General features: G+C 36.8%; 1 protein-coding gene, 1 long non-coding RNA gene and 1 pseudogene across 2 annotated transcripts; 1 reads left to right on the forward strand and 2 right to left on the reverse strand.

Annotated features, from left to right (window-relative positions):
* Positions 1–1,927: 1,927 nt before the first annotated feature.
* Positions 1,928–2,792, reverse strand: LOC123668688. The gene is made up of 3 exons (XR_006745624.1): positions 2,673–2,792; positions 2,417–2,601; positions 1,928–1,969 (listed from the first exon to the last, which is right to left on the reverse strand). It is a non-coding gene; the product is annotated as an uncharacterized LOC123668688 (long non-coding RNA).
* Positions 2,793–4,559: 1,767 nt separating this feature from the next.
* Positions 4,560–5,816, forward strand: LOC123669672. Its single transcript, XM_045603264.1, has one exon. It carries the CDS (start codon positions 4,560–4,562, stop codon positions 5,814–5,816), a length of 1,257 nt encoding a protein of 418 aa, XP_045459220.1.
* Positions 5,817–13,264: 7,448 nt separating this feature from the next.
* LOC123669798 lies at positions 13,265–13,376 on the reverse strand (annotated as a pseudogene).
* Between the last annotated feature and the right edge of the window lie 1,032 nt (positions 13,377–14,408).

Raw genomic sequence — 14,408 nt, forward strand, 5'->3', positions numbered from 1 at the left:
GTAACTGTTATTCGCTCCCGAAATTGCCTTATTTACATCTCACGTGAAGATGTTATGTTTTATTACGAATCATCATTTTGTTTTTGTATTAATATATAGTTATACATGTATTTACTAAACTACTGTTGGGAAAGTTGTTTGACACGGTCATTTGTTCCCTAAAATAAATTAGTGCCTGTGTTTTGGGTAACAGTCGAAATGTAAGCACGTTTTTGTTCTTTTTCAGTAATTACTTATCATATTACGTACAACGTGACATTTAACTGATGTCTAATACAGCAGGAAATATCCCGCTCAAAATCTGGAGCAACCCGACTCTTCTGATCGACCGGCAGTACTTCGACCTTACAAACGAGTCTAAGAGCTTTATATGTATTGATTTATTTAAATTTTAATAAAAACGTTAGTAAATGCATATCTAAACTGTAATTAAGATAATTAAAACAATAGCCTTGGATTTGAATATTTAGAGAAATAGTCATACCAATACCCATTCGCTCCAATAAACCGGATAATGTTAATAGTCATCGATTTCAACTTAGGCTCATTATTCCTGTTTATCAATAACACTGTGTATGCGTAATAGCGTTAAACACATAAGCTGATAATTCAATAACATTTCAAATGGATTTATAATTCTGATTTGTTCGTAATCTCGACATGAAAATGTTATTGTTGTTATCTATTATTGAAATGTCAAATAAATTAGTAGTTACAGGACTCCGCTTCACTTCTGTTTGCCTAGTACTTTAAAATATGTTACTAATTTTTAAAATGATTGAAATAGTCAATTATAGGAACAACAAGTGGTGCAAGCATTTGTAGACTACAGTAACCAACTACCATCAGATGGGGGGAGGGACGTAAGCTTGAATAATAAAGAATAGTAATTTTATAATAACAGTAAAGTAAAACATTCAATATTGCTATAACAATACATAATCATCACTCATCACATTTGGGACATTTGAGACGTCAAACGGTACAGTTCACATCTGTGTATTCTCGCAATTTAAATAAAAATACGTACTTTTACCCTCTTTGAAACGCGTGGTTGTGAGTGTTGTGTGCCTGTGACGCTGTGGCATTGTGGGTGACACTCTGGGTGAGTTCTTTCCCAAAGAAAACTCGCGATATAATAATATATATCCACTCGCATAATATTATAGTAGAGGGTACTCTGTGAATTGAGTGTCTGCGCATTTATTGCTATACAGATCATAGTTTATAGCCTTGTCGCATCTATCGTGGAATAGTGGAACTAATTAGTACCAGTGCAAACATGGTTAATTGTGGGGGATGCGGTAAATTTCTCTCGCCGACAGGTGCCGTCACCTGCTCCCTGTGCCCGAACAAATTCCATAGGGCGTGTGTCGGTATTTCGGATAGGGGTCAGGTTTGCAGAGACTGGTCCTGCCCCGCTTGCAAGCGGAACTTTCGGAAAGGCGACAATAGCCAGACGCCAGTGAAGGGGATCGAGGAGGCGAGTGGGAGCCCCTCTAGCTCTCCCGGGGCGACGTCCAAGGACGTCGTCGTGGAGACTGCGGCCGTCGTCGTCGACCTTCGACGCGAGGTCGCAGAAAGCATCGCCGCTATGAGGGAGTTTCGGGAGGAGCTGGTACAGCTGCGGATGTCTCCCTCGAATCTCAACGAGCGCATGAGTAGCGTCGAAGAGAGGCTGGACGCTCTCGAGAAGCACCAGGACGCCGGCAGCGCGGAGGAAGTCGTCGCACTCGAGCGCAAGGTCGAAGAGCTCAAACTCGAGCTCAACGAGCGGGACCAGGAGGCGCTGCTGTCCGACCTCGACATCGGGCACCTGCCCGAGGACAAGGGCGTGAGCGCGACGCACGAGGTGACCGTGCTGGCGGCGCGGCTGGGCGTGGCGCTGGAGGCGCGCGACGTGGTGTTCGCGGAGCGCGTGGGCGCCTTGTCCTGAACCCCAAGAAATCCAAGCTCCTCGTAACTGGTTCTAGAAAAAAGATTGCTCTGTATGATAACATACCCATAAACATAATGATAGGTGGGGAAAGGGTGGAGCGTGTGGTCAACGTTAAGAGCCTGGGCCTGGTGCTCGATGGCGACCTCCGCTTTGAGAAACATATTATGGAGTGCGCCCGTAACTGCTTTTATAGATTGAAGCTTCTATATAACATTAGACCCTATATCAGCGAGAGACTAAGACTAACCTTGTGCGAGTCACTCATACTATCTAAGTTAAACTATTGTGATACCGTCTATGGTCCATGCTTGCTTGTTAGAACTTCAAAACTCATACAGCGAGTGCAAAATGCTTGTACACGGTATTGCTTTTGTTTGTCCTCGCGAGCTCATATCACACCTGTATTAAATAATAGGAACATACTGAACATGGAGTCTCGCCGGAGGATGCACTTGTCTACAATGATGTTCGACTTACTGAGCACTGGCACACCGCAATATCTATTTGGCAAATTGGCGTGGACTAAGGTGCATGGAGGGTACCCCAGGCGTGCTTGTACTAGTGTTTTCGAGACGCCGGCGCACAGAACTGCTGCCTTTCGTGGATCGTTCAGGTTTGCGGCCTCCCGGTGCTGGAACGATTTACCGCCCCCAATGCGCGATCTAAAATCCAGAGTCACATTTAAACGTCTTATAAAGATACAGTTATTAACTTGGCAAAAAACCTAACTTACCTACGGGTCTACGCGACTTGCCGGGGCGGACTTTGTCTCGGTTTCCGGGGGGTTTGCACTCCTTGACTGGTCCCTACTACGCTCTATAACCACTGCCACGTCATGACATATAATACTATTGTCCACGTCACGACCACGTTGCAAAAATACAACAATTTTTTGTACAAAATATGTCGTCGTAACTCTTATTTGATGACAGTGACGTGACATTTTCTCGCGTTAGCGGGTTGTCGCTCTGGACGTGTGCGTTTTTGGTGACAGCCTTGACAGAAGCTTGCACTCCGTATACGTTTTCTTATTTATGTATTTATTTATTTATTTTATTGATTTAATGTTATTATTTATTTTATGTATTACATATATTTCTCTTTAATTATTTACTATAAGTATATTATTGACATTGACTTTGACTGTTAAATATGAGTGAGCATCTTTTGTGTGAGTCTAGTCAGGCTGTATGACTGTTATATTATTATATATTTCTTTTCTTTTTTTTCTGGAATATTTTTATTGTTACTTCTGTTATTTTTTTCTCATTATTAAGTTTTTTTTTTTACGTGTCTATCTTTCGTTGATTTTTATTTTATATTCTCTTTTTATTAAGCACATTATGTTCTTGTGGCGTTTGGCGTCTGAAGTCGCCGATGCAGGCTCTGACGGAAGAGCAGCGCCTTAGCAGTAACAATTTGCTGCTAAGCTAATATTCCTTGAATTATGACTTGATTTGTGTTGGCTTGTCTATTGCCCACTATAGTTCTATGACCGTATCCGAGAGAGATGGATGGCAATGTATCGAATGTCTAAGCAAGAGACCTAAGTCTGATAACCAGAATACTCCTGTCAGGTCCTTACTTCGTGCTAATAGTATTCCCTCTGATCAGCGGCATGATGATAGCCCTGAGATTAGCTATGTTAACACTATGCGTTTGAAGCAGTCGAAAACAGCTTCCTTGACCACTTCACCTAAACCGTCATCTGTGGGCTGCGACTGTGTTTCTGAAGAGAAGCTGCGGGCAATCATAAAGCAGGAAGTTACTAGTATTCTTCACATGGCCATTGATCGTCGAGTCACTGACAGATTAAAATCTATACAAAGCGATTTGCTTGCGGTTCAGGATTCAATCAGTTTTGTAAACAATGAGTTTGAAGATCTAAAAAAACATATCGAGGAAAAGTCGTCAGTGATTACTAAACTGGAAGCTGCTGGTTCCGTAATGTCATCCACGATTGTTGAGCTGTCTCGACGACTTGCTGTAGCTGAACAGCATTTGCGGGAGAGTAACATTGAAATCAACGGTATTCCTGAACATAGGTCTGAAAACGTCTGTAGCGTTGCGAAACAGCTTGCAGGCACCGTTGGATGTTCTCTGGATGACTGCGATATAATTCATGCAACTCGTGTTGCTAAACTCTCTAATGAGAATAACAGACCTCGTCCCGTAGTGGTGAAGCTTAAAAGTCCTCGTCTGCGGGATTCACTTTTGGCGGCAGTGGCAGTGTTCAACAGGAAAAACCCAGAGGACAAGTTGAGTTCTAAACATCTTGGTATTGCTGGAACTCGTGTGCCTATCTACGTGGCCGAGCACCTAACTCCTGCAAACAAGGCTCTTCATGCTGCGGCGCGCATAAAGGGGAAAGAGAATAAATATAAATACATTTGGGTACGTAATGGAAAGATATTTGTTCGTAAAGATGAAAAATGTCAAGCTATTCAAATTCGAACCAATGAAAGTCTGAAGCTTATTATTTGATTCATATAATGTATTCTATTGTTCTTGCTTTGGCTTATGTTTGTACCTCATGGCTATATTAGATATTTATTATCAGAATGTTCGGGGCTTAAGGACAAAGACGAATGACGTTTACAATAACATTCTTATGTCTAACATGAAGGTGATAGCTTTTACTGAGACTTGGCTCAATTGTAATATAAATAATTCTGAATTGATGGACTCTCGTTACGTGATTTATCGTAGGGATAGAGTTATTACAGCCACGTCCAAACAGGATGGGGGAGGAGTGTTGCTGGCGGTCTCTAAAGAACTCCAATCAAGGAGAATGCCTGACTGGGAGAGCGCAGGCGAGGATCTATGGGTTGTTGTTGATGTTGATCTTTGTGGTAAATCTGAGAAGTTGGCTTTGTGTGTCGTTTATCTACCTCCTACGTCTAGCACGCAAATGAAGTTAAAAACCTTGAGTGATTTTTTAAACTCTGCCAGTCGCGTCTTACTAAAAATGAATAAAGTTGTCATATGTGGCGATTTTAATTTAAGTTTTATTGATTGGGTGTTTGATAAGGACACTCTGCAGATTATTCCTAGCAATTATAATAACTCTATTGGTACCGCGTTTGTTGATTTTATGCTTACTAATAGTTTGAATCAAATATGCGCTGTTCGAAATTGTGATGACAGGATCCTGGACCTGGTCCTTACTAATGTTTCTGGTGGTTCGGTTGTGCAATCTTCAGACTTACTAAGTAAGCTTGATCCGTTCCATCCAAGTTTCGAGATAACATTTAGCCTTTCACCGACGTGTTTTTTGCGTCCAGTATTGGGAGATTATCGTAGTTTCTACAAAGCTAATTATGATAGAATTCGGCAGCACTTGGGTGAAATTGACTGGAGCGAGAGGTTTAGTCATTGCGATGATGTCGATAGTATGACATTATCTTTCTATAATGAATTATATAGTGTCATAGACGCTAATGTGCCTTTGACGACTATGAAGAAGTCAAGGCATCGACCGCCCTGGTATACTAACGCTCTTGTAGGAATGCTCACCGAAAAGGAAAAGATTAGAAAAAGGTACGCCCGTTATAAAAATCCCCGTGATCATTTGGAGTTAAAAATTTTGAGAAACCTTTGCCATAATTTAAATAAAACTTGTTTATCTCGTTATAAAAGACGCATGGAAGAGAGTATTCAGAAGAATCCCAAAACTTTTTGGCGTTATATAAATAAAAAACGTAATGGCGATAACTCTGTCCCTTCTGTGATGGATTCTGGTAGTGAGTCTGCGAATTCTGGTCAATCTATAGCGCAGTTATTAGCTGATCATTTTTCCTTAGCCTGTAGTGATTCTCAGCCTGTTTTACCGCTGTCTGTCGAGTCAAGTTTTAGTAAAATATCTGTCGTTTGGTAATATGTCAAGCTTGCACTTTACGGTGGAACAGGTTGAGAAGGGTCTTGGTTCTCTGAAACCGTCAGGGGGTGCGGGTCCTGATAAAGTTCCGCCAGTTTTCCTAATTCGATGTGCTTCGGTTTTGGCTTTGCCTTTGCAACTTATTTACAATCGGTCTATTAGCGATGGGAGGTTCCCTGTGGAGTGGAAAAGAGCTAGAATAGTTCCTGTTCATAAAAAGGGGGATATACATGACGTGAAAAACTACCGTCCTATTTCCATCCTCTCGTGTGTTTCTAAACTTTTTGAACAACTAATACGTCCGGTTTTAACATGCTTTGTTCGTCCATATATTTCTACCTATCAGCATGGATTTATTCGGGGTCGGTCGACTATGACTAATCTGGTTGAGTTTGTTGCCGATGTGATGACTGGGGTTGACAGGGGTCACCAAATAGATGCCATTTATACTGATTTCAGTAGTGCTTTTGACAGGGTCAGTCACAGCTTGCTGCTAACTAAGCTGGAACGCATTGGTATTACTGGGTCTCTTCTGCATTGGTTTTCTTCTTATTTAGCTGATCGGTCTCTAGTAGTTAATATTAAAGGACACTCATCTAAATGTTACACCGTAAGATCAGGGGTCCCACAAGGTTCAATTTTGGGTCCCATTCTTTTTACAATATTTGTCAATGATATAGCAAACGAAATTAAGCATTCAAATTATTCCTTATATGCAGATGATCTAAAACTCTATAAAACTATAGGTTCTTTTGACGATGCGGCACTTTTACAGAGTGACTTAAATGGCATTAAACGCTGGTGTGACGCTAATGGCATGATACTAAATGTAAATAAATGCGTTCATATTAAATTGACTAAAAAAAGAGTCCCCATTGCTAGCACTTATTATATTGAACATGCTTTACTGCTTGAGGTGTCACAGGTGCGAGATCTCGGCGTCGTCATTGATAGCAAGCTCAAATTTGATATACATGTGGACAGTGTAACTTGTAAAGCTGCTAGGATGTTGGGTTTTGTCAAGAGAAATGCTGGAGATTTTCGACTCCCATCCACAACGATACTTTTATTCAATTGTCTGGTTCGTAGTCACCTCGAGTATGGTAGTGTTGTGTGGAGCCCGTCGTATGTTGTGCATTCGCAGAGGCTAGAGGGTATCCAGAGAGCTTTCACTAGATACCTGGCTTTTACGTCTCCAGGAATTTCTCATAGAAGTTCCTATGATCAGCGCTTGGATCACTTCGGCTTGATTACGTTAAGAGACAGACGCAAACTGCTCGACCTTCTGTTCCTGTATAAAGTAATCAATGGATTCATGGACTCTGCTGATATTCTGTCTCGGGTGAATCTTTGTGTCCCCTATAATAGTCCTCGCAAGCCTATCTCTCACATTTTTGAATGCTCTCGTAATAGGACCAATCTAGGTCGCCACTCCCCCATTAACAGAATTTGCGTGGAATATGGCGAGCTGTGCAGCCGGGCGCCGGATGTGGACATTTTTAGCGATTCTTTACATAAATTTAAAAATCAAATACTAAAATCAATAGCGGGCTGTAATTAGATATATTTTTTTTATCTTTTTTCTCTTTGTCCTATAAACCCATTTAATAATCAATTTGTTTTTTTTTTTTTTCTTCTTTTTGACATGATAGACAATTTGTGTATAATGATTTTGACAATGGTATTACAATGACACTTTATTTCCTTTTGATTTTTTAAATAGTAACATATAGCAATTATTGTATTTTTATATGTTGATATAATTATTTAAATTTTAGTTATATTGGATTATTAATATTCTCTTGACTTACCTTTGACTTTTTTTTTTATATAAATTTGATTATTGATCGTTTAAAATGAATTTTATTGTTAATGAGTAGGATTCTTGCTTTTTACTTTAAAAATTTTTATGTGATGTTATCTTAATTATACTTGCTTCATGACTTTAATATAAGGTGGAATGTTGTGTACTCCGTAATGGGATACATATTAGATAATAATGTAGTAATGATTCATATATAATGTTTTGTATGTATTCTGTGGATGTACCTATAAAATAAATAAATAAATAAATAAATAAAAAGCAATGCTGAGGCAGAGACCTGGTTGGCCTTCTAACTTATTTGTAATATTAAAAATTTTAAATGATAATGGCCAATAAAGAACTTTTCTTTCTTTCTTCTTTCTTTCTTTCATCATCATCAACACTTCCGCCTAATACAGCTTACTACTGGACATAGACCACAAGCTCGCGCCAAAAATGATGTGAACCTATGTGTTTTGCCCATAGTCACCAGAGACGGGGTGGCAATTTTCTTACTGTCGTAGCCACACAGCATAATACATAATCAAACGTGAAAAAACGGTAACCGCTTACCATCAGACATCAGATCCTAATCTTGCTTACCGCTGTGCTGGTAAAAGAATTGCTTGAGAAACCTGCTTCACTCAGTAATTACTTAAACCAAAATTAAAACATATTAAAAAAAACTTGTGTGCTTTGGACCACATGACTGAAGTAAAACTTCTGCTCTATAAGCCTGCACTGTGTCTTAGATATACGACACGTAATTGCTCCGTTCACTTCGCCCGATCACACTTTTTTTAACCCTTTCGTCACTCATTCACCAGCTTACTCCCCAAGTAAAGCGTACGTAAAGAAGCTTTACTTCAAAAACACGTAATAGAAACAACTGATATATATAAAATACAAAAGCGATAAAAATCTATAATGAAAAAAACATATTTCACAAGACAGGATGGCAGGTCGAGATATGGATGGTATCTATATTTAGTGGGTCAGCGGCCGGGTCCAAATGGTTCACATCGATATTCAGCGTCTGAGATAGGCAGCCTGCCAATTATATAAGTATATTTTTTTATACTTCCATTTGAGAATGTAACGCTTAATTAACACAGTTCTTTTACTGGAGTTCAATATTCGCTGTCAATGTTTTAAATTTTTTTTTGTGAATTTCTAGTACGATATTTTCTTTTGTATATTATTAAAATAAAAATTATAGATTAAAAAAGCCTTTCTTTGACCATTGCTACAGTAGATCAGAAACTATTATTAATATATTATTAAAAAGTTTTACTAGTTGCTTATAGTAGTAATATATAGAGTATATTAGTAAATACTTTTACTTATACTAAACTAGCTGACCCGGCGAACTTCGTATCGCCTAACACAAACTATCGTATGGTATTAAAGTTCAAATTGACTTTTAAGTATTATCACAAATCTTTTGTATGGGAGTATAGAAAAGTGTTGTTTTTAGACTTTTTCAGGAAATTTAAATGTTTTTTTTTTTTTTTTTTTAGAATTTTTCTCTCCGTAAGAACCATCCTCGTACTTCAAGTTATATTTTAAAAAAAGAATTAGCGAAATCGGTCCAACCGTTCTCGAGTTTTGCGCTTAGCAACACATTCAGCGACTCATTTTTATATTATAGATTACTTAGTTTAAAAAAAAGTTGGGTAAAGGCTTCCACCGATGATGCCCACTTCTTTCTGTCTTGTGCTATTAGCCACCACTTTGGGCTAGCAACTTTTTTATTTCATCCTCCCATCGGGTAGAGGGTTTTCCTCTCTTTCTTTTTCCTTGAGGTCCTCTCGATATGGTGGTATTGTAGGTCCATCTTTTATCTTTCTGCCGCGCTATGTGGCCGGCCTATTTCCACTTTAATTTGTATATTATTACTACACTTATATTATTACTACACTTTAAAATAAATTTCGTAGTTATTCTACGGTTGAGGTTCTTTCTCAGTCGGGCTGCTCCAGAGTTTGAGAATATTTCCTGCTGTGTGTGTTTGTGTTAAGGCCGTTCCTGCTGTGCCTTAGTTAAATAATAAACTCATAACAAAATCCTGTTCCACTCAGAATATTCCCCGCAAAATAGCTATTACAAAGGCAAGATAAAGTAAAAAGAGTGTCGAAAACAATTTCTATTGCTTTCCAAAGTTAAAAAGCCAACTTCGGTTTCAATTTTTTTTTTTCGTAACAAATTTGCATAATATCTCCAAATTCATTCTTCATGTCTTATTCATTCGAAGACTGTCAAACTTGTGATGTGAATTTTGCGGCTCGGATCGGTTTAGAATTGTTTGAAAATTCAATTTGTAACTCATTTACGTTTGATTCGTCCCTTGTTTACAGTTTGAGTGTTTTTATTGTTTTAAGGAGTTTGGTAATAATTTCATTTCGCGAACACTATTTGCTAAAACGCCGTGACGGTTACGAGCGAAGTTTTAGAAGTCAAATACGCTTTGAGTTTTTATAAATAGGTTTATGTCTTACGTTTTGTAAGAAATTTAGTTTTGATTACATGTGTGGAAATTTAATATTTAATATAAAAAATAAGATTAAGGTAAATTTTATTTTCAATGACAAACATTAACAACACGCACAGACACGTGTGTTTTTGTGTATGTTTGTGTGTGTGTTGGGATAGTGACATACCACGTGTAAAAACAGGATCAATGCCAGAAAAAATAATTTAAAAGAATAATTATACAATATTTCTGCTAACTATTTAAAAAATTAAAATATAACACATAATTAAATCTATCTAAATATTGAAAAATTAATAAGAATTTTTTAAAGATATTTATTATCTGTGTAGTACCCATTACTTACAAATAGTAACAAGAAGTAGTGAAATATTAAAATACCTTTACACAAAGTATCTAATCCATTAAAAATAAAAAGTAAAACAGCAAGAACATTGAATATTCAAAAGATACCGGCATAATAATACTATTCAAAGCCTAAGAAACGAAAGATTTTTAAGTAAAACACTCGGTTTCAGAGAAATATTTAATTACAGATAATAAATTCAATTCGTTTGACTAACGAATTCGATTCATTTGATTTTTTTTTTTTTTTTGATTTATTTGACTTTAGGTTTTCGTGGATTCGATTTCAATTTCTTCGGCAAATTTGGTATAAATTAAAAAAAATTAAGTCTTTTTAACACAATTCCGCAGTATTTCAAATGCCATGGTCACAGTTGATTAAAAAATTAGCTTGCAAGCGCCATGCTTGCTATCGCTTCAGTCTGTAATATATCACTGCTGGGCATAGGCCTCATTCCTATGTAGGAGAAGGATCAGAGCTTAAACCACCACGCTACTCCAATGCGGGTTGGTGAATATGCGGTTGCTTGCTAGAGTGCAAAAATGAGAATAATCAATAATATAGTGGCAAATATACTCTTCAAAATTAAACTATAATGCAGCCTCTAACATCCCACTGATGGGCATAGGCATCTTTATACGAGTACGTGTAGGAAAACGGTCGAAGTAATCTACGAACACACTGCTCCACTGCGGGTTGGCGCATATTTAAAAAATACTTAAAACTAGCGACCCGCCCCGGCTTCGCAAAGTTGCAAAAACTGTCAGTGTTCCTCTACTATATCATGCACATATTATACTTATAAACCTTCTTCTGGGATCACTCTATTTACTAAATTAAACCGCATCAAAATCCGTTGCTTAGTTTTAAAGATCTAAGCATACAGACAGCAGGAAGCGACTTTGTTTTATACTATGTTATGATAATCTTGTATTAATATTACTTTGTTGTCTTTAATACATCGATATAAATAATTAATACAATGAATTTCAGAAACCATATAACCATACTTTATTCTAACAATCACTGACCTTATGGCTAATGTTTAAATAATAAATCGACTTCTATATATATCTATATATATTATAATCTATATATTAATACGTGAAGCAAAAACTTTGTATGTACCCCTTTTTCACAGAAATTGCGCAAACGAAGGAGTATGAAATTTCGCACACTTATAGTTCATATAGAGAAGGAGTGCAGAATGATAATATATATATTTTTTAATTATACATAAAATATATATAAAATTAATTTTAAAAAAACATTACACACACTACCATGTATTTGACACACACACACATATATACTCTTTTGTTTATTGTTAAAGTCTGACGTCAAATTGAGAATAGTTTATAGATTAATATTGTTTGTCTATGCTGAATGTCAAACATAACCATAATGAATTTATTACAACCTTAATAATGTTCAAACTTATAAGATAAATTAATTATGGCCGGATTTCGACCACAAGGCGACAACTAGCTTTGATTACCACATACGTGATTTATATTTTACACATTTCTAAGATTGAATAATAAGTGACGACATTTTTACGCACGCTTGACTTGAGGAGTACGCTGGTGAATGCGTGACGAGAGCGTTACGAAAACGTGATCGAGCGCGGCGAACGGAGCAAGAGAGAAAGGTACTAGCACATATTTTCTTTCTCTCTTTCTCCATAGTTACGTTTCGTATATCTAAGACACAGTGCAGACCTATTGTGCAGAAGTTTTACTTCAGTCGTTTGGTCTAAAGCACACTCGTTTTTTTCATTAACATTTTGTTTTCCTGCAACTTTCAATGTCAACAGTATTGCTCGCTATGTACGTAGAAAACTTTTTATTAGTGAAAAAAGCGAAACATCTCCCTAGCTATCGAGTGAAGCAACAAAACTGGAACTAACTGTTAAAAAACTATTTCTCAGTAAGCAAAGTTTGAACAAGCTTAATCAAAGATAAAGTTTGTGTGCAGAAGATCTCGTCGATACAATCGTCAAATGGGAAATTAACTAATTGAATAGCAAAATTATTTTTTTCTTTTTATAAATAAAAATACTATCAATGTTTAAATTGATTTAAAAACGAAATAAAAATGACTGACGGATATATATTTGGATCAACATATAAGTCAATACAAACGCTGTTAATTTTTTGTACATTTACTTACAGCCTTAATAAATATTCTAGATAATTATATAGCAGCTCATTAAATTCAACATACGTATCAATTTGACAGACTCTTTTTAAAGTACGTAAAAAAATAGTCAGAAGTAAAACTTCTTTGTGAAACTAATTTAAAAAAAAGTATTTAAAAAAAAAACGAATTAAATAATTGAAAAAAAAATGTACGAACTATTTACTCCATCTATCGTTAACTACCCTACATTTCGTATTTCGAATTTCTTTAATACGCTTTACTCTAAGTACCTATTCTTATAAAAATTGAGTTTCATAATGCAATCTATAATTTTTTATGTTAAGCTAAATTAAAAAAAAAAAATCTTGCAATGAGACATTATAGTGTCAAAATTATTTTAACGACATTTTATAAACATTTAATTTTAGCGTCATCTAGTTAGATTACAATGTAATACTATCGATATAATGTAATTATCTTTGTAGTTTTTATAGTACACGCTAGGTTTGGTAATTAGAGCTAATTACCAAAAACAACTTATTTTTTTTTTATAATTAAAAGAAATCCATAATGTCACGGTAGTTTCCGTTTAAATTAGAGATTTATATTTATTTTTAAATTTACGATATGTGAAACGTAAGAAATTAGAAAACAAACAAAAACTAATTAAAACGCGGTGTTCCCAGGCAGTCACCCATCCAAGTACTGACCGCGCCCGACGTTGCTTAACTTCGGGCGGATGAGAACCGGTGTATTCAACGTGGTATGGACGTTTAAAATCGTATCGCATGACGCGTTTGATCCGTAAAAATTTTACCCCTCATGCACCTAAAAAAGTTTCACTTCAGAGATATACTAAAAATGAACGTAAATAGTGCAAAATGTAACATTTTTCAAAAATCGAAATCCACGGAAGAACCCGAGCAGCTTCGAGTAGGTGAAATTCGTTCCTTTTAAAAAGCGATATTTCAGTACCGATCACGATGTTCGCTCCGTCCTTGTCACCGACTCAGACGAAGAACAATGTGATTATTGGAAGTGGTAAGTGGTGCAAGTTAGAGGAGGTTGTGTTAAAATCGTATTAATATTATGGAGATATGAGTAATTTATATGCTTGCTATTAGATGAACTTTTGATACACAATCTTGACTACTACTAAGGTAGCTAACAAGCGTGCAATCCACCTGATGGAATACAGTTGCAGTAGCCAATGTTCGCCTACAATATCAGAAGAACCACAATCGCGTTGCTGACTACCTCTGTTGTTAACACAACGCATCCCCAGCTCCAGCAACAGTAACTTCTTTAAGTCTTCGAGCAATGGGTTCTGCCTGTGTGTACGGATACGGATGTACGGAGCCGATACGTGGACACTGAAGAAGTGACTGATCCACAAGCTTAAAGTCACTCAATATGCTATGGAACTGGCTATGATCGAGATTTCTCTCAAAGATAGGATTAGAAATGAGACTATCCAATAAGCAAGAGAACGAAAGTAACCAACATAGGCCACGGAATTAGCAAGTTGAAGTGGCAGTGGGCTGGTCACATGTGTCGCAGGACCGATGGCCGTTGAAGCAGACGTGTCCTGAATGAAATTACTTATTGCGTACAAGTTTCATTTTTTTTTTTTACTTATATATGAACTGAAAGCCATTAAACCCAAGAAATTAATTAATACCTCTTGTAATGAATAATCTAATACATCATTATCACTTCAGCCTATCGAAGTCCACTGCTGGAAATATGCCTCTAAAAGTTCGCGCCAAAAATGGCGAGAACTCATGCGTGTAGCCCATAGTCACCACA

Source organism: Melitaea cinxia, chromosome 3 (assembly GCF_905220565.1).
Source record: "Melitaea cinxia chromosome 3, ilMelCinx1.1, whole genome shotgun sequence".
In the NCBI taxonomy this organism is placed as follows: domain Eukaryota; kingdom Metazoa; phylum Arthropoda; class Insecta; order Lepidoptera; family Nymphalidae; genus Melitaea; species Melitaea cinxia.